The 21,588-nt window shown below is 45.5% G+C and overlaps 1 protein-coding gene across 1 annotated transcript; it reads right to left on the bottom strand.

The window, feature by feature from the left end:
- Positions 1-5,064: 5,064 nt before the first annotated feature.
- On the bottom strand, positions 5,065-19,865 carry SLC19A2 (solute carrier family 19 member 2). Its single transcript, XM_066599999.1, has 6 exons — positions 19,593-19,865; positions 18,779-19,363; positions 16,560-16,791; positions 14,265-14,457; positions 10,837-10,978; positions 5,065-8,477 (listed from the first exon to the last, which is right to left on the bottom strand). The coding sequence occupies exons 1-6, from the start codon at positions 19,767-19,769 to the stop codon at positions 8,355-8,357; spliced, it is 1,452 nt and encodes a 483-aa protein (XP_066456096.1). The 5' UTR covers positions 19,770-19,865; the 3' UTR covers positions 5,065-8,354.
- Positions 19,866-21,588: the final 1,723 nt, after the last annotated feature.

Raw genomic sequence — 21,588 nt, 5'->3', positions numbered from 1 at the left:
GTTTTCACGCCGAGCCGATATACGTCGTCCTCGTGTGCAGGAGGGGGGGGGGGGGGGAGGATGGAAGAGCCAGGAGCAGGAACTGAGCTCCCGCCCCCTCTCTGCCTCCTCTCAGCCCCTCTGCACTATTTGAAATGAAAAGAGGTGGGGTGGGGCTAAGTTTCGGCAATTAGCCCCGCCCCTGCCCTTCCCCATTGCAAATAGTGCAGAGGGGCAGAGAGGAGGCAGAGAGGGGGCGGGAGCTCAGTTCCTGCTCCGGCCTCTTCCATCCTTTCCCCCTTGCACGAGGACGACATATATCGGCTCGGCGTGAAAACCGAGCCGATATACGTTTGTGGGAATGCACCCTAAAGCATAGATTTGGTGTTGAACAGAGCAGTCACCACTAACATTTCACTTGGTCAGGTTCCCATATGTGCAAAATAGCAGCTGTGTAGGGTGAAAATGTAGCTGAAGAATTACCCGTTTTGCTGCCCAAGCTCATTTTAGCCAATTTTTTTCCAGAGAATTTTTGAAAATTAAAGCTGCAGTCTGATTGGTTGTTGTGGGCATTAGAATATATTATACATTGTCTGCCGATATACAGCGGTGTCAAGAATTATAACTACTTGGTTGATTTCTTCTTAAAACAGCGCCACATTGGTCCAACATTGCTGCTCAACTCCATTGAAGTGAATGGTGGCTGATCGCACCGTAACCTGTGGACAAAGTGTGGAGTTGGGGCCGTTTTGCACCAGTGTTTTTGCTCTCCGTCTAGCTGTTCTGTCATGGGAGCAGCCAAGTGGAAAGAAAACGTTTCCTTTTTCTGCCCATAGAAATGCATTGCAAGGACCCTTTGTTCCAGTGTAAAAAGCAGACTGAAGATTGAAAATTGAATATTGTAACTAAACAGATGGATTTTATTTTTTACATTGTAGTCAATGAGAGGCTGAAAACACTAGTGTGAACTCAACAGGGCCGCCACTTATAAAAATGGTGTTTCATGATGTGTACTACATTCTGTTTACTAGAGCTACCTTGGAATGTTCTAGAACTTAGTTTGCCGTTCAAAATTGTGACAATCTATGTATGGGTTTCCAGTGCGGCACAATATTAAGCACTTCAGGACTACCGGACTATAAACATACCGAGGTCTTGTAGTGCGTATGGGGCAGGCTCGGCAGCAGAGTCTGATCCATACCTGGTGGCAAACAGCTATTTTTGATAGCTGACAGCCTCTAGCAACTGCCGCAATCAGAAGAACCTGTTCAGGTTCGGCAGTAAAAGCTGACTACATGTGTAAAGTCAGCAGGAGGAGGGTGCACCCTGCAGCGCGATTGAAGGGTGCCATTAGGCTAGCACAGCCGCCCATAGCGGTATCAAAAATCGCAATATACTGCAATACTGAAGTATTGCATTATATGGTACAAGTGAACAAAAGATCACAAGTTCATGTCCTCTGTGGGGACTAAATAAAAGTGTAAAAGAAATGTAAGTTTAAAGAGTTAAAATAAAAACACAAAAAACAAAAAACACACCTTTATGATTTTTCCTATTAAAAAAACAAAAAGAAACACATATTTAGTACAGCCATGTACATAAAAATCCGAACTGTTAAAATATCACAATATTTATTCTGCACAGACAGAATGCCAGAATTGTGATTTTTCTTTTTTTTTGGGGGGGGGGGGGGGGGGAAATGGAGTAAATCGTACTCAAAAAGTGGTCATAAATGTCTGCACATCCAAGTGGAAGAATGCATCAAGTGGGGTGCCAGAAGGCTCTGTCCTAGGCCCAGTGTTGCTCAACATTTTCATATATGATATGGGGGGAGGGAATTGATATGAAACTGATCAAATTTGCTGATGACACAAAGCTAAGAGGGATAACTAACACTAGGGAAGAGAGAGAGTATTCGAAAAGATCTAGAAAAGTTTGAGCAGTAGGTGGTGACTAACAGTATTTAACAAGGAGAAATGCAAAATGAAAAAAGCACATACAGAACGGGAGGAATTGGGCTAAGCAGCATCACGTGAGAATAAGACTTGGGTATACTAATAGATCAAAGACTGAACAAGAGTCAACAATGTGATGCAGCAGCCAAAAAGGCAAACACAATTCTGGGATGTATTAAGAGAAGCATAGAGTCTAGGTCGTGTGAGGTTATTATCACCCTCTATTCTTTCTTAGTCAGACCTCATCTGGAATACTGTGTCCAGTTCTGGGCACCCCACTTTAAAAAAGACATAGACAAACTGGAGCAAGTTCAGAAAAGAGCTACCAAGATGGTGAGCAGTCTGCAAAACATGTCCTATGAGGAACGGTTAAAGGATCTGGCAGGGGCGTACCTAAGGGCTCAGGGGCCCGGGTGCAAAAGTTCAGCTCGGGGCCCCCCCTTGGGCCTCCACCCTACACTCCCCCGTTCCCATACCTAGATCGTGCTGCATACATGATCTCCCCCTCGGCGTATTTTTTCCAAACAGGACACATTTCCTGCACATGAACATTTGTTTGTAGCCCCGCAGGCCACTCTCACACACACCGCTTTTTACTGCTATTAGCGCGGTGTCCCGAGTGCCGTACTAACCACGGTACAACACTCCCAGAGATTTTAATGAGCTTACTTAAACCTGCGCTCGAACACGGTGTTTCTAACGCTGTGATTTTCGAGAGCTGTCTGTTCTATTTTTGCGTTGTCGTGGTTTTTAACACACCTCCTCACAACGATTGGGGGGGGAGCATTAAAAAGCGCTGTCAGACGCTGTAACCTGTCTTCAAAAACGTTGCTCGAAATCCTGGTAAAAATGCCACAATTTCAAGCTGCGTGTTCTGAACACGTGTCTATCTATCTACATATTATTTATCTATCCCATATCTATCTAGATACTATCTATCCCATATCTATCTATATACTATCTATCCCATATCTATCTATATACTATCTATCTGCTATCTATATACTATCTATCTATCTCATATCCATCTATATACTATCTATCTATCCCATATCTATTTATATACTATATATCTATCCCATATCTATCTATATACTATCTATCTGCTATCTGTATACTATCTATCTATTAATCCATCTATCTATACACTATCTATCCCATATCTATCGATATACTATCTATCTATCTCATGAGATGATAGTATATAGATAGATAGTATATATATATATATATATATATATATATATATATATATAGAGATAGTATATAGATAGCAGATAGATATAGTATATAGATAGCAGATAGATAGATAGTATATAGATAGCAGATAGATAGTATATAGATAGCAGATAGATATGGGATAGATAGATAGATATGACATGACATGGGTAGATAGATAGATATGACATAGGTAGATCGATAGAATAGGATATAGAAAGATAGATACAAGCATATAGATAAAGGAGGGAGACAGACAGACACACACACACACACATATGCACTTACCCCAGGGCCGGGTCTACTTCTCCTTCATGCAGCAGCAAGCCAGCAACTCAGAAGCTTCCCGTTCAGCAGGAATCAGGGGGCAGCACATGATCACTGTGCTGTGCTGCCCCATGTGACTTCTTCCCTCCTCCCCTGCCGTCCCATGTGACTTCCTCCCCCTGCCGGCCCATGTGAGTACCTCCCTCCTCCTCCCTGCTCTGCCGAGCCTTCCTCTCACGCTGGCCGTTCTGGCTGCCGCATGATGAGAATGTTGCTACAGTCAGAACGGCCAGCGATTAATGCCCCAAATGTGCATGTTGGTATTGCAGAGGGCCGCCTCAGGGCCCCCTGAGCGCACGGGCCGGGTCGCCATGGCGACCCCAGCACCCCCTGACGCTACGCCTATGGGATCTGGGAATGTTTAGCTTGCAAAAAAGAAGGCTGAGAAGCGACTTAATAGCGATCTACAAATATCTGAAGGGCTGTCACAGTGCAGAGGGATCAGCCCTATTCTCATTTACACAAGAAAATACTAGAAACAATGGGATGAAACTGAAAGGGAGGAGACAAAATTAGAAATTATACAGTGAGGGGAATCAATGAGTGCAACTGGTTATCACGGGTGGTAGTGAGTTCTCCTTCATTGGGAGTGTTCAAACACAGGCTGGACACATATCTGTCTGGATTTAGTAATCCTGCACTGAGCAGGGGATTGGACCCGATGACCCTGGAGGTCCCTTCCAACTTTACCATTCTATGATTTTTTTTCTACTTAAATTTGTAAAAGTCTTTCTGTACATTATAAGGTACCATTAAAAGAAATACAACTTGTCCTGCAAAAAAATAAAAAAAATAAAAACCCTCATACGGCCAAGTCAATGTAAAAAGTTATGGCTCTTGGAAGGAGAGGATGAAAAAGTGAAAATAAAATGATAAATCCCTGGTCCCAAAGTGTGATGTTTGAATTACATTTTTGTATCAATGTAAAATAAATGAAGACTGCTACCACTGCGTTCATGTATGTGCCAGCAAGATCCCCCCACTAACCTACCGGACACACATGATCAGGTTATGCCAGGAGGACACCGGCATACACACCAAATATAGTGTGCGTTGATCCTTACAAAGTTCATAACCTAAATGTTCACGCTAACATCTGTAGAAATGAAACCTTATGTGCAGCCAACCTCTTGTGCTCCAGTCTTCACTTTTTGGGAGTGGAGGTTCAGCAGTTATGTGACACCTACCACTGCCATCCCTTTTATCGCTTCAAGGGTGCATGCACACAACAATGGTGTACTTACGGACCCCAAACAGGGGCAGATGGAACGGCTTCACTTGAAATTCAAAACAAAAAGATGCCTGGAAGACGGAAAAAAAAAAAAAGAGTGAAGACACAAAATCACGTTTGACTGTACGGACCCGGCACTCTGAGGTGTCACTTTTGAAGAAATTTGAGCCACAATTTGTGGATTGTCATAGGTGATCCTACCGCACCCTAGACTGATTAGTACAAAAGAAAGCACTTTCCACTAATAAATGCCCCATCACCTGTGTAAATGTTCAGCATTGGTTTGTAGCCACCATACTGCACGCGTCTCATTCCCTGCAATAAGCCGCCCATGAAGTTACAGAACAAGTTTAGTTTTTAAAAAATGGAATTTTATTTGATCGATTAAGGCTAAATCTGGATAGAAAACCGCCACAGTGTGTAAAAATACACAATTCATTAATGTCTACAGTATATTACAATAAATACACATTTTATAAAACATTTCTCCATAGCAAACAAAGGGCAAATAGATTTGATGACCGTATATCCTTAAACTGACTGCATGCAGATAATACTTTTCGGGTGGTTTCTCACAGGCGTTGTCCCTCCGGCCGGAGGGGCCGTCACAGATATGGCTGCAAATACTGGAAGAAAAAGCGTTGCATGCAGCACTTTTGTTTCCGTCCAAAAGCCGGCCAGCTGAATGGAAAGCGGGCGGACCCCATTATAGTCAATGAGGTCCGCCCGGCGCTGTTTGGTTCCATCCAAACATGAAGCCGTTTGGCCGCTGGGGTTCACCTTTTCTGCTTCTCGAACGGAGAAGGAAAACAGAACTCCCAACGCAGATGTGGAAGCACCCCAACTGCAATTTACTTTCAGCAGTCAGTACCCTTGTACAGTAATCTAAGGCTTTGCACAAGATGGCATTCTATAAGGACAACAGAGCCACGTAAATGGATGCGACCCAGTGGACTATTAACACATTAGCCGAGAATGACTGAATCGGGGTGCAGATTTTGTTAGCACAGCAAATATTACATCCAATAGGTAAATAAAATGATTTGGAACTTTATAGGCAGTCATTTCAACCTCCTTAAAGGGGGTTGTCCGATTGTAAACGATTGATGGTCTGTCCTCAGGATAGGTCATCAATAGTAGATTGCTGGAGATCCGTCACTGAGCTGATGTGCTTGCGAGCAGATTTCTGCTGGAAACAGACAGCTCTGTTCACACAGCAGTGGCCAGGCTTGGTATTGCAGACCAAGTTACCATTTATTTGAGAACTTTGCCTGTAATACTAAGACAGTGGGAACTATCAATACTGGACAACCTCCTTTACAGGTGCTAGATGTTCAACTAGACAAAGCAGTCAATAGATCTCAGCCAGAACTTACCACTGATTGAGCATTATGGAATTAGGAAAGTTTTCGCCTGACCCACTCCATACTTCATTGAAGGAGGGGTAGGAGTTAGGGGGTAACCGAAATGTACAGAAAGTTATGATTCACTTTATACAGGGATCCACATTAGTCCCAAATTAGAGGGTGTGATTATCTATAAAATACTTTCCAGCCAACAGTGTACAGATGTCATAGGGGAATTTATGAAGGGCTGTGCACCCCTACTGTGGTGTAAAACAGTTGCTAATTTTTTGTGCAACCTGTACTTGCGCAAATTTATACAATTTTTAAAGCCCTCTTCTACCATTAATTCGAGCCTTAATTCTCCTCTTAGCGGCAGTGACAGGCGGCGGGCTGCATTGAAGCAACCAGTGACTTCCTCTTCTCAATACTGTACTTTACAAATATATCCCATATTATTAAAATGTGATGATAGTCTATATAGGGGTTGTCTCATGAAGAAAATAGAAGGCCAGCCCAGCAGTTAGCTATCTGGCTTCTCTAATACCCAACAATCAGCTGAGATGGCTAGGCAAACCGACATCTGGCCACACATTTGTGATATTAGACTGGGTTTCCATGCTGCGGTGATCACATGCATCCTAAACACCGTCCACCCATGGTAGTCAATTACTGATCACCACAGCCTGGTTGGGTTTCGGAGGCATGCGGTTACCACAACATGGAAACCTGGCCTTATACGCCGGCCATTCAAATGAATGGTAGACCATTAGAGATGAGCAAGCACCCAAATGCTCAGGTCCGCGTTATTCGAGTCAAGCTTTTCATAAAATTCAAGAGCTCTACTCGAGTAACGAACCCCATTGACTACAATGGGAGACTCGAGCATTTTTGTATGTGGGACGCCGGGTGCTGAGATTTTTTTATTTTTTTTTCTTGGTTCGTGTGTTCTCTCTCTCTCTCTCTCTCTCTAACAAGCATCAGGCTCGGCAGAGTATGTTCGCTCAACTCTACAGACCATATAATGCATGGAAGTCGCTCTTACATGGGTCTTATGCGTATATGGACAGGACATTTTCTGATGGGACAATCCCTTTAAGGCAATGTGAAAAGTCAGCAAGAAAATGATTGTTGGTGCATCAGTTTCATACATATCCCAAAACATCTGCAAGTATAAAAATAACCTAAATAAATATATTCTGAATATTGAGTAAATATAAAATCTGTCTGTAAAAAAGGAGCCATTTATTGGTAATCAGCCAGGCTCCAAATAGTAACCATGGAGTTCTACCTGAATGAGTAAAATGCCCAACTTCAAAATGTAGCAACCAATGTCATCAAGGGCAAAGAACCAGCTCTACCCAATTAAATTAGTGTCCATGGTTTTGCACATCCTGACAGATGAGCAATAGAGATGAGCGAACGTGTTCTTAACGAACACTTACGCACCCAGACACCGGCTTTAGCGAGGACTTCAGTGTCCGCGCGTAAAGATTCGGCCGGCGCCGGGGGGCGGGGAGAGGCGCGGCGGCGCGGGCGGCAGCAGCGGGGAACAGGGGGGAGCCCTCTCTCTCTCCCTCTCCCCCCCACTCCCCGCCGCACCCCCCCGCGCTGCCACGGCGACCCCCGAACTTTTTTCGCCCGAGCACGGAATTGCTCGCAAAGTTCGGTGCTCGGGCGAAAAGGGGCGGAGCCGAACACGTTCGCTCATCTCTAATGAGCAACTATGGAAAATAACCTTCTATATGGATCCATTAACAGTGCAAATAGGGAAGATGGAACAATACCCTCTGTAGCGCCACCTATCGGATGGCAGCATTCCTGCAAATCAATGTCCAACCCTTTATACAGGTTTGGGTGACAATGATTGGGAATTGAAAACCCAAGCCAAAATCCATACACAGACAGCTGTTTCGGGGTGTTTGCCCCTCATCAGTGTGCAGTTGGATCCTGGCTTAGTAGTGAGAGGCTTATGATGTGAGTCGGGAGGGGTATCGTCACTCCTTAAGGAGAGCACCTAGGAGGCGAGTGAGGAGACTTATAAGATTCACCTTCTAGGAGCTCTCCTTAAGGAGTGATGATACTCCATTAACAGTGACATCTACCATAAAACCATTGAGCTATTATGCCAACGTTATCCCCTTTCCATTATTTCCATACACAACACCCCCCCAATTACAGACATGTACACCATCTGCAGGAGGACATGTGCCAGAGTAAGATGCTGTATACTTGAGGTGCGGGACACAGCTCTGCATCCTGAGATATACTTCACTAACAGACAGTCTTTTGAGGCATCTTTCAAGTTTCTGAAGAGTTCGGTTTATCCTGCTTTGGTTTTTGACAATTTTTCAAAATATGGTAGACTCCGCTCACAAAGAAGATGGCTGCGATGACCGCAAAATACCCAGCGTAAATTTTAAACTGCAAATATAAAAAAATATATGTTACTTGTTAATAACTGTATTTAGGACTGTGAAACAATATACTCAGGGCAATTATACGCAGTACAAGGAAAAGTAAAGAAAGCAGGTACGCGTGCATGTGGAATCCGACCCCCCCGTGTGCATGCAGCCTTAGGGGATGATCCAGACCAGATCCCTTCCCCTCAGTAAAGTTCATTAGTTTCCATCCCCAGGTACATTGCATAAGGTAATCTGTTATGATCTATAAATGTACAAGATTATAAAGAACATGTTAGGAAATGACAACCAGTCAGTGGTGTGGAATCAGAGTCACAGTCCCATTTTGGAGGAGTTGTCAGAAATTCGCCACCTCTGGCTTATAAAAAAATTATATATATTTATAATATTTCCTTTCATAGGAATTTAGTAAAGTTTTGAAATGCCTTATAAATATGCGTTCTGTTTATCCAAGCCCCTATTTATCAAAGACACTGATAACTAAGATGTGGAAGCAGCAATAGCACATCAGTTATTGCCTTTCCTCTCCTTATGCTGCTTCTTCAAGGCTTTTGCCAAATTTACAGTTTCATGTTTTTTTTTAACGTTGGATTACTTAAAAAAATAAAAGTCTTTAAGGAAAGAAAAATTACTTTGCTGACGCCTTCTGACACACAACCTTTTTTATTTTTCCGTCGATGGAGCTGTGTGACCTGTGGTTTCTACTGGTACCATTTCTAGGTACATGTGGCTTTCTTTAAAATCTCTTTTAGAATTTTTTTCCCTTGAAGACGGGAGTGACCAAAAAAAGTGCAATTCTGGCCTTCATTGTGCAGGAAGAATAATGTGTTATTCTATTAGATTGCACTTTCATGGATGCAGTAATACCAAATACCGTATATACTCGAGTATTAGCCGACCCGAGTATAAGCAGAGACAATACGTTTACCACAAAACACTGGGAAAACTTACTGACTCGATTATAAGCCGGGCTATACTCGAGTATATACTAGGTAAAAAAAAAACCTCCATACTCACCTTCCAGCCAGCGTCTGTCTGTGCGACAAGCTGCTTGAATTCTCCCTGCTGTCATCCCACACCGTCCTCTCTGCTTGGCTCTGTCAGTGCTGTGTAAGTAAGCGCTGTGATTGGATTGAGTGCCAGCCAATCACAGCTGGCGCTCGATCCAATCACAGTGCTTGCTGACACAGTACTGACGGTAGGGGATTTGAAAGCCAAGCAGGGAGAATTCTAAAAGCTTGATTGGCTGTGAATGATCGAGCACTGGCTGTGATTGGCTGACACTCGATCCAATCACAGCTCTCACTGAATGCCTGTGATTGATTTATAGAGCGCCGGGTGTGATTAGCTGGTGCTTGATCCAATCACAGAGCTTACCTACACAGCGCTGATGGCGGGGGAATTCTCAAGCAGCTTGCCGCACTGCCGGGGGGACCATTGCGTCGGGGCCACAGACGCCGGCTAGGAGGGGAGTATTGCATTTTTTCTTTACCTAGTATATACCCGAGTATAGCTAGGCTTATACTCCAGTCAATACGTTTTACCAGTTTTTTGTGGTAAAACTTATTGACATGGCTTATACTCGGGTTGGCTAATACTTGAGTATATACGGTAATTAAAATAACTTTATTTTACACTTTTTTTTAGTCTAGTGATTGATTCATCATTTACACAATATACTGCAATACTTCAGTACTGCATTATAGTGTATTTTAACAGGAGTTCTATTAAGCACTTCCACAGTCTAATGGAGGGCTAGCTGTTCGCGTTCCCTCCCTCTGCTAGGCCCTTTTAGATGAATAGAGAATGATATCTAACTGTTAATGCCTGCGATCGGAGTAATCTACAATCACAGCTGCTGCAGCCTGGCATCAGCTGTCACAGATAGCCAACAGCCGCCGCATATGGGGCGAGCTCAGCTCCTGAGCTTGCTCCATACAATCTACATGCATGTACACCGTATATTGCCAAAGGCATTAAAAATGTTTATCCCAAGATAGATAGTTACTCCATTTTCTGTAGATGGGCAATAACTATCTAATTGGTGGGGGCTGCCCTGCTGGGACGAACACAGATCACAAGTACAGCGGTGCTAGTGTGAATGGGTTGGTGGTCAAGCATGCATGCTGCCACCCCATTCATCTCTATGGGACTGCAAAAGATAATTGAGTGGTTGTTGGGGCAGCAAGCTAGACCTCTACCAATCAGGCAGTTATCCCCCGTCCTGGGAATAGGAGAACTTTCCATCTTGGAATAACCCCTTTAAATGATGGGATTCATAAAACACATTCTCACCATGAACTGTTGTACACTTTCCACAGATAGAGTATAAACCATGAGCAGCAGAACAAGGAACTTACTTGTGTAAATAAATCTAAGCCAAGGACACTGGAATCCACAACAATCACAGTCATCAACGTTTGTAATAGCAAGGCGATGAAAGTGTTCACTCCGAAAACAAGGGCGTAGCACTCCATGCTGAGATTAGCAGCAATCTGAAATCTATGGAAAGAGATGTTATTGGATGCTTACAGAAATGGTTGGGCACAGAATAACACAGATTTGCTAATTTACTAGTGCAATTAAGTTAGTAACAAAATCGCTTTCATGCCAGGCGCTTGTTCCTTCCTGAAGGTCGCTTGTGACACGGCCAGCTTGGAAAGAATGCGGATTATGTTCCAGTCACACCGAGTGACGTTCGCTGCTCCTGTGATAACATTTATTACGGGTGCGGATCATGTGTCTCCGAGGCTGGAGCACCCGTATACCCCTGAATATAACACCGTTATCTCTCCGAGCCAACTAAGTATGCTGTACGGTCGACTCCGCAATCGCTCCGATTATTCCTGTCCGATCACGTACATAGAGTCATTGGGTCAGTAACATTTCAATCTTAAACAAAAAGTTTCCAGACATGATGAAAAAAGAAAATCTACGGAAATATAGTAACAACCGCAGAAGCCATCAGGTTCGTCATGGAGCGGCATTAGGAGAAAGCACAAGTTACGGTACAGATATTATTAATATAGGCCAACTATTCTGAATATTAAAGGGAACTTGCCCCCATGTTCATGCCGTGTGAGCCGCAGGCGGCGTCAGCTCAGGGCAGCCAAGTTACAGAAAGAGAAACAAACTTTGAAAGACTTTTAGTAACGGGGCTTGGAGCCGTGAGGATGGGCCCTCTCCCCACCCGCATCCCCTAGATACAAACACTCTCGGTGATGTGGGCCATCCCCAAGCCTCCGAGACACGTTCCCGGGTGATTTCCAACGTTTTTTATGAAACCTTGCAATGTTTCAGAATATAACATAGACGACTACAATGTGGGTGCACAGAGTTCGTGCTGCCCGGGGTTCAGACAGCGTTACCTGGTGACAAGTTCTAGTTAGCTCCTTGGCGACACCCACCATACATGTACGCAGGGACTGTAGCGAGCGGCTCCACATGCAAGCTGAGATTGCAGAAAACGGTTTGCGGTTATTATCTATTTAAATACTGCTATCAATTCTGTCAACAGCATTTAAATGACCCAAGAAAGAGAGGGAGTTCCCTGTCAGTTCGCCTGCAATTAGATTGTGGGTGGCCATTCCTAAATTATGGAAGCTTTGGGCCTTCTGAAGTCTCCTTGTGGCAGGGTTTAAAAGAACTCTTGTCAAAATACAGTATACTGCAATACTTTAAGCGGTACTCCCATCTCAGGAACCCCTTTCCAATGTGCTCCAAATAGGAAAGTAAAGCACTCACCAATGTCATGTCTGTTGCAAAAAATTTTTGTGTGTGTGTTTTTTTAGGTTTCCTTTAGGGCCTATTTAGACGACCGTATATCGGCTCGGTTTTCACACCGAGCCGATATACGTTGTCCTCATCTGCGGGGGGGGGGGGGGGGAGGAGGATGGAAGAGCCAGGAGCAGGAACTGAGCTCCCGCCCCTTGCCACTATTTGCAATGGGAGGGGCGGGTTGGGGGCGGAGCTAAGCGGCGGTACTTAGCTCTGCCCTGTCTCGCACCCTCCTATTGCAAATAGTGGAGAGGGGCGGAGAATGGGCAGGGGCTCAGTTCCTGTTCCTGGCTCTTCCATCCTCCTCCCCCTGCAGACAAGGACACCGTATATCGGCTCGGTGTGAAAACTGAGCCGATATACAGTCGTCTGAAATAGCCCTTATACTAAAGATGGGAAAATGTTTTTTACCATTTAATTTTTTTGTGGTAAATAAGCTCCAACTTATATTTTTGTCTCCATAGCAGACTTGAACTTGTGGTTGCTTGCATGCTTATATAGAATATTTAAATGGATATTCCCATCTCAGGAACCTCTTTCCAATGTGCTGCAAATAGGAAAGCACTCACCAATGTCATGTCTGCTGCAAAAATGCCCTGTTTTCTTTTAAAGCTGTAGACTTCCTTAAGAATGTTTACTGGTTGTTGCGAGGGGAACATTTTTAAGATAGTCCACAGCTTTGAATGAAAACAGGGCACATTGTACTGGGCTATCCAACATGGTGAACGCCTTAAGAAAAAGATATAACACCAGTACTACGCTTTTTTTTGGTCAGCCTCTCCCAAGAAAAAAAGAAGTAGTGACTTTCTGAAAGTTGGGAAAGCAAAAACAAAAAAAAAAAAATAATAATAATAGTTGTGTCCTCAAGTGGTTAAAGAGGCATTTCCCACCTTTAGGCCTCATGTCCACGGGCGGATTGGATTTCACATGTAGATTTCCGCAACAAGAGACATGCGGAAACCATTTACGAAGATCGCGGATGTAATGGTTTTACCTTGTGGATGTAGGAGCATGCCTAAATTCAGTTGCGGGTGCCGATGCTTCCCTACGGGCACTTTGAATTGCGGATCTTTCGCATAGGTGACCTGTGCAGATTACGCAAATCAAATCCGCCCGTGGACACTGGGCCTTAACGTTATCAGTGGGGCTCTCCCATCGGAGCCCTCCACCATTCCCAAAAACAACAAGACTGTTTATTTAGCTTCTTCACTGCTCACTCCTGCAAAAGGGGCAGACGAGAGCGCCGCTGTGCAAAGGGGGGGAAAAAAACGCTAAGAACCTAGCAGTACTGCACTTCAGGCTATTGGGGACCGTGACAAGATGATAAAAGGAAGACCCGTCACATCCTTGTGATAGGTGATCACGCCCAAAGGCCATATGCATGCAATAAAGTGTTGTTTCTACACAAAGCCATACTGTATTATGTGTACCCGAATGAGACCTAAGAAAATAGTAACTCATCAAGACCTGAAAAACTCCTTTTGTGTGTAGAGCTGCGATTCTGTAACTTGGAACCAATGATCACAGTTCTTTCTCACAGGCGCACAGCTAAGGACGTTAACAAACAGCAACCCCGTCCTCAGCTTCCTGGAATCTAATGAGCATCATCTGGGAGATCAGAGCCATAACATCACAATCTACAGATCTGGTATTGGGCAACAGTTTTCTAAAGGCCCTTTTACACGGGCCGACAGTCATTTAAATGCTCTGCACGAGTGCTGACGTCACCGCTAAGGTAGTCAGCGCTCTACCACCTATGTGAGCGGGAAGTGTTTACACACAACGAGAAGCCAGCGATCGTTCTTTTGCTGACTGTTAGTCAGCGATAAACAACTGCCAACGAATTGTGAGTAATATTTTCTCGTTTACACTGAACAATTATTGCTCACATTTGTTCATTTCGACAAATTTTGAGTGATAATCGTTACGTGTAAACGGGCCATAACGAATAAAATATTATGACCCGATTGTATATAATCAACGCTTATTAATCTGACAAGGGATTACTTACGTGGCTATTGTGATGAGGATCATGTAGAGGATTCTAAAGAGGACGTACATGATGTAGCAAACCCAGATGTTTCCGATGACGTCCATGATGTACACCGTCACGGCAATGATGAGGTTAAAGGCAGCCAGCAGCAGCTCGCCCCACGTGGACCAGGAGATTTTAACGTAGCCAACAATAAACACGGCAACGGCACCTGGAGAAGACAAACGCCAATGAAAGTCAACTCTTGTAAAAGGCGGTTGGTGAAACGCCAAATTACCCGTTTACGGCATGGCCACGGTGGCATACTGTGAGGCATTTATAGTTTGCACACGTCTGAAGAGACGGAGCAGAGCGGCTCCTCTTCACACACAAGTCCGTCAGTCTGCAAACATTTCTGCAAGCTCCTCAGGGCTCCAGATATTAAAAAATACAGAAGAGCCTCTGGCTGCAAAACTGGAAAATGTAGTCACCAAATAATTATTTCTAGTCACCAAATTTAAATACAAATCCAATGCTGTGCAGAAGTTTAAGGCAGCTGTGGGGAAAAATGATGAAAAGATTTTTTTTGTTCCCCAAAAACAGAAGAGGTCTGACTGAGGTCGCTGTCCTGCCGCAAAATACATTTGGAGCCAAACATCCAGTCAGTGTCAATAAGGGTCATCCTCAGTGTAAAGAAGAACAAGGAGTCCTGGAAGTGATGATACAGCTACAGACCCCTGATCTTAACATCATCCAATCTGGGATTACATGAAGAGACAGAAGGATCTGAGCAAACTACATCCTCAGAAAATCTGTGCTTAGTTCTCCAAGATGTCTAAAACAACCTCCCTGCTAAGTTCCTTCAAAAACTGTGTGCAAGTGTACCTAGAAGAATTGATTCTGTATCGAAGGTAAACTGCCTTAGTCTAACTGATGTGAAATAAACTCTGTGGAGTACTTTGACTACGTTAGATAGAAAACAATCACAAATGTCCCATTTAGACAGGACAGCAGCCGTCTAAGCGACTGCACGAGCGCTGACGTCACCGCTATGTCACACGCTGAGCGGGGATCGTTTACACTCAGCGAGAATCCTGCCATGTTTTTTATGCTGACTGAAAGTAGGAAATAATGAGAAGTGAACTAACAGTAAAAGACTTTTTTGTATTTACACGGGACGATTATCACTCACTTTAGTGTGTTTGAAGGAATTTTGAGCGATAATGGTCCCGTGTAAATGGCCCCTAAGGTAACGCAGCCCCAGATAAAGTGTGAAGATGTTGCTCAGCTGTCAAGGGCTTTATATTGAATAGAAGATAAAAAAACGAGCACCTACAAATAGTAACGCAACAAAGTAAAGCGGTCCCCATGGCGCACACTCCTGCCCTCTCCCGATTGGGACACTTTCTCACAGCCTTGACGCCTCCTGATTTAGCTTGAAAATGACTTGCTGATCTTAAGCATTGCATTTTACGGAGTTGCACAATTAGAAAAAAACAATTTTGCATCACTATTTATGGGTGCTCGCTTTTTCTAAATTCTACTGTTGTGTGTACACAATGTTTTATGGCAAGAGCTCGGAATTCCTTCTGTTGTGACTATTTCATTTCATGCTACTTCGTTTGTCACTGAGGCAAAAACAAACAGGCCTATTTAAAATTTAAAGGCCCTCTTACACGCAACGATTACTGCTCAAAATTCTTCCAAACGGCCAAAAATGAGCGATAATCGTTGAATGGAAGCAGTCTGTGCAGAATCCGCAGGAAAATGGAGCATGTTGTGACTATTTATCCGTGAGCTGAAAAAGCAATTGGTTTCTGCTTGTGTGCATGAAGAATCACTTTTGCATTGCATGCTATGGGCATGCAATTTTCCGTGGAATTCGGTGGCGGTCGCCCACTCTGGATTCCACAATTCAAATCTGCCCGTGTGCATGCACCCTAAGGCATGTGAGAGGTCCTGCTTGTGGCAGCCATCCTCTAAGCTCATGGTCGGTATGACGGAATAGTTGCAGAATCAGCCCAAAAAATTTGCTATAAATTTATGCTACAATACACAAGGATTGGAATTTTAAAAACCTGTCCACATGCAGTGGGGAGAAAAAAAAAGGAAAGAGGAAATCTGCAACATGCCTATGGTATTGCAGGAATGTATCAGCTTGCACCCTTCACAACACATAGAATACTGCAGCTGTGGACATAGTCTGTTAGTGGTTCAGATTACAGTACAATAACGAGCTGCTGAGTCATTACAACGTAGCCTTTTCCAGTCTTGTTATGCAAACATGCCTAGTCATGTAGCTGTAGGTAGGCGCTCAACCTTAAATCAATTTACCTAGGAGTGTAGACACCGCTTCCACGCAGCCATTGTAAATATCGGAATGGGAGGATGGAGCGATCTTCTCCCATAACCCCTGAGAGTAGTTGACCACCTGGAAGTAGCCGCATGTAGACAAGGCCCACCAGACGGACCAGCAGAGGAGCGTGCGGGACGAGTAGCAGTGCAAGAAGTCCTTCCACAATATCCGCAGCACCGTCAGGAAAGTAACGCTCTTCTTCTCTGGCAACTGGGAAAACATTGGAAAAGTACGTATTAGTATCAGAAGTGAGCTTAATAGGAGACAACCGGATGGATGGATTGGCCTGCAGAAAGTGAGGATAGTGAATTTTTTCCTTTGGCCTCCACGTTCCCCGGACCTTACACCTTGTGATATTTCCTCTGGGTGAGTGTTGGAGTCTACATGCCCCCTCACCGCCCACCATGCATGATCTGCAAGGAAGTATCCCAGAAGCCATTGCATCAGTCAGTCGTAATATTCTACACCGTGTACGGGGGTCACATCTAACACCTCTGATGTGGAAAACATTTTGGATGTTGTGCAACAAAACTGAGTTTGTTTCCATTGATAACAAATTTATGTGTCCGAGTGTCATTAAAAGGGAGTCTGAGGGTTCCAAATCAGGTAGATCATTTGTAATAACCCTGTATGTATGAGGCTCAGGGACGAGGGCGCGTATATCAGCCATGTTTGAAGTTGATTGCCAAAACTATTGCTACCCCAAAGTCCCACCGCAGAAGAGACGTGAGATAATCGTTCATGTTGGGGAGTAGACTGGATTACTTTGGGAAAATAACCTGGAAGCCACGATCATATCTAAAAGTCATCAATCAGGAATAATTATTAACTGCTGACACCAGCTTTATTGGTGCGTCAATGTAGTCTTCCATTATCACGGAGCTGTGCACCGTTTACTGCCATAATGCATAGAAAATAGAAAAAAATGGAGTAACTCAGGAAAAAGTCTTCATTACCAATATCCTACCATTTGGGTGTACAGTTCCTACGCAGACCTATGTGTCTCCATGGTTACAGTCTGTAGACAAACCATGTGTAGTCCAAATGTGCAATTCTCTGTCTCTTCTACTTGATAACCTACTTTTAATACCACATTTAATAAAATGTGTGGCTGCCCAGTTTGACAGCGACCACGCTACAATATTCTCCTAGAGGTGGCGGCCAGTGAGTAACTATAAAGTGACTGATGCCTCTGTGGGGTCTCCAGACAAGGCCTGAATACTGGTCTGGGCAAACAGACTGCCGCTACACTGTTCCTGTAATACACTTTTCAGCTGCATGTGAAATCAGATGTAATTAGGAAACATAATCCGTTCTCCTGTAATTGCCATGAACTTGGTAGATCCAGTTATTTATGGAATGTATGTAATCTGATCTGTTGCCAGGGAATTTTCTGCCAATATGTGAATAGTAATGCGGTTCTACTTATTGTATGAACATTACGGGTCACCGTCTTCTTGGGAACAGAACTTTTACACCTCCCAAAATAAAAATGGAAAAAAAATTAATTAATATCTCGTATGATAAAATATTTCCAATCATCCTGTTCGCCATTGTTAGTATGAACAATCATTCGCACCCCCCACCCCATCTGAATCGGACTGTGTAAAGGCCATCAACTTTGATGATCGGTGGTCGACGACTGGCTCATACCGAGCTATGTAAAAGGAGCCTTATTCTATCCCTTATATTCACCATACAGTTGTTATAACCAAAATAGGCAGGAAACTTCTTAGGTCAGACTTACACGACCATGTTTCCCGCATGTTGCTTCGTGCGCCCCCCCAAGACCCCATACTCACCTCCTGCGAGGCCCACGTGATGTGCCGGAAGTGTCATGTGACACAGCCGGTGGTGAAGCGTATTCACACTATACTTCCACTGTGCTACAGCGAAAGTATAGCGTGATGGCCGGCTTCCACTGACTACAATGGATTCCTGACTAGAATGGAAGCCGGCCGCACGTATTCCTGCGGCAAATAGGACACGCCGCGGGTTATTTCACACTGCGGAATTCCACAGTGAAATTCCGCTGCGTGAACATTGCACTATTAGGTTTAATAGAACCCAATACCTGCGGTGTAATGCAGCGGATTTCCGTGGAAATCCGGCCATGGGCATTAGCCCTAAGATGGACTTGTGGGACACTGTGCTGCTCCATCATATTACAATGACATGAATATTCAGGAACGGTTACCTGCTCCTCCGCAGCCTTCAGGGGTACTTGAGCTTCGATCTCCTCAGGCTCAGCGATACACCCAAAGTCACCGTTCTGTTTTTCACTCTTTTCAAAGTCGACTTTCTTACTTTCGTTGCCGTCAGTTAAGTTTTGGTGGAAAAAAAGGCTTTTCATCGGCATTGGTAAAAACCAAGCAGCAGAAAATGCAACGGAAACACTGACTAAGGAGATAATGTTCAGACTGAAGAGAGACCAGTGGGCCACGGAGACAAGAACCTGGCCGGTAATGGAGCCTACGGTGAAGCCGGCTAATGTGGCAGTACGGCAGTAGCTGGTCACTTTCTGGTAGACGCCGGGCTCTACCATGCTGTAAATATAAGAATAATAGGCAATTTCCGTGGCTGTAGAAATGCCATAAAAGAATTCAAGAAACTGGATGGCCAGAGTGCCCTGAGCGTAGAGGAGCATGAACCAGGTAACGATGAGGCTGAGCCCCTGCAGGATGATCACCGGCTTGTATCGTAGGTAGTCTGTAGCGATGAAGACCGGGAAGAGCAAGATCAGGTAGGAGTACGTCCAAACCGGATAGATTTCATTAAACACCTAGAAATAAAAGACATATTAGATGTAATCTCATTATAAACGGGGTCTGGCCATACACAACATATAGGATATAATGTACTGTAAATTATAAGAATGTCAGTCGCCATCCCCTCAGTACTACTGGACCTCCACCCCTGATGTCATAAAGCACATATCAGTGCATGAACACGAACACACACACCGGCAGCTCCCTCACCCGCTGCCCCGCTATGCCCGCCCCGGTACCCACCTGCCTCTCCGTCAGGTTCTTGTCCGGCCCCAGCAGGTAGGGGGTCAGGAAGGGCTCCGAGGGTCTGAGGTTGGCGAAGAAACCGTTAGTGCAGAGCAGACATGTGGGCAGCAGCCAACCTCCGTGGCGGCCAGCCGCCCTCCACCTCACAGCCTCCCTCAGCTCCATGGCGGCCATGTGAGGAGGCTGCGGGGATGTGCTGGAAGCCGCACAAGGGCGCTACTCTCCGGTCTCATGTAGTGTGACGTGCGGGGCGGGACAAGCAGTGTCACCGCAGCCAATGCGGGCAGAGACCCGTGTGTGCCTGTCACCGCCGGCGGGAGCACAGACATGGCGGGTTATAGTGTGAGAGGAGAAGGACATGCGGGGGACATGGCGGGCTATAGAGAAGGACATGTGGGGGACATGGCGGGTTACAGTGTGAGAGGAGAGGGACATGGCGGGTTACAGTGTGAGAGGAGAGGGACATGTGGGGGACATGGCGGGTTATAGTGTGAGAGGAGAGGGACATGGCGGGTTAGAGTGTGAGAGGAGAGGGACATGTGGGGGACATGGCGGGTTATAGTGTGAGAGGAGAGGGACATGTGGGGGACATGGCGGGTTATAGTGTGAGAGGAGAGGGACATGGCGGGTTATAGTGTGAGAGGAGAGGGACATATGGGGGACATGGCGGGTTATAGTGTGAGAGGAGAGGGACATGTGGGGGACATGGCGGGTTATAGTGTGAGAGGAGAGGGACATGTGGGGGACATGGCGGGTTATAGTGTGAGAGGAGAGGGACATATGGGGGACATGGCGGGTTATAGTGTGAGAGGGACATGTGGGGGACATGGCGGGCTATAGTGTGAGAGGAGAGGGACATGGCGGGTTATAGTGTGAGAGGAGAAGGACATGTGGGGGACATGGCGGGTTAGAGTGTGAGAGGAGAGGGACATGCGGGGGACATGGCGGGTTATAGTGTGAGAGGAGAGGGACATGTGGGGGACATGGCGGGTTATAGTGTGAGGAGGGGGACATGGCGGGTTAGAGTGTGAGAGGAGAGGGACATGTGGGGGACATGGCGGATTATAGTGTGAGAGGAGAGGGACATGTGGGGGACATGGCGGGTTATAGTGTGAGAGGGACATGTGGGGGACATGGCGGGTTATAGTGTGAGAGGGACATGTGGGGGACATGGCGGGTTATAGTGTGAGAGGAGAGGGACGTGTGGGGGACATCGGTTATAGTGTGAGAGGAGAGGGACATGTGGGGGACATGGCGGGTTATAGTGTGAGAGGAGAGGGACATGTGGGGGACATGGCGGGTTATAGTGTGAGAGGGACATGTGGGGGACATGGCGGGTTATAGTGTGAGAGGAGAGGGCAGTGTGGGGGACATGGCGGGTTAGAGTGTGAGAGGAGAGGGACATGTGGGGGACATGGCGGGTTAGAGTGTGAGAGGAGAGGGACATGGCGGGTTATAGTGTGAGGAGAAGGACATGTGGGGGACATGGCGGGTTATAGTGTGAGAGGTGGGGGACGTGGGGGACATGGCGGGTTAGAGTGTGAGAGGGACATGTGGGGGACATGGCGGGTTAGAGTGTGAGAGGGACATGTGGGGGACATGGCGGGTTATAGTGTGAGGAGAGGGACATGTGGGGGACATAGCGGGTTATAGTGTGAGGAGAGGGACATGGCTGGTTAGAGTGTGAGAGGAGAGGGACATGTGGGGGACATGGCGGGTTATAGTGTGAGAGGAGAGGGACATGTGGAGGATATGGCGGGTTATAGAGAAGGACATGTGGGGGACATGGCGGGTTATAGTGTGAGAGGAGAGGGACATGTGGAGGATATGGCGGGTTATAGAGAAGGACATGTGGGGGACATGGCGGGTTATAGTGTGAGAGGAGAAGGACATGCGGGGGACATGGCGGGCTATAGAGAAGGACATGTGGGGGACATGGCGGGTTACAGTGTGAGAGGAGAGGGACATGGCGGGTTACAGTGTGAGAGGAGAG

The sequence above is a fragment of the Eleutherodactylus coqui genome, chromosome 4, assembly GCF_035609145.1.
Source record: "Eleutherodactylus coqui strain aEleCoq1 chromosome 4, aEleCoq1.hap1, whole genome shotgun sequence".
Lineage (NCBI taxonomy): Eukaryota > Metazoa > Chordata > Amphibia > Anura > Eleutherodactylidae > Eleutherodactylus > Eleutherodactylus coqui.
This window is presented reverse-complemented; position numbering and strand designations above follow the sequence as displayed.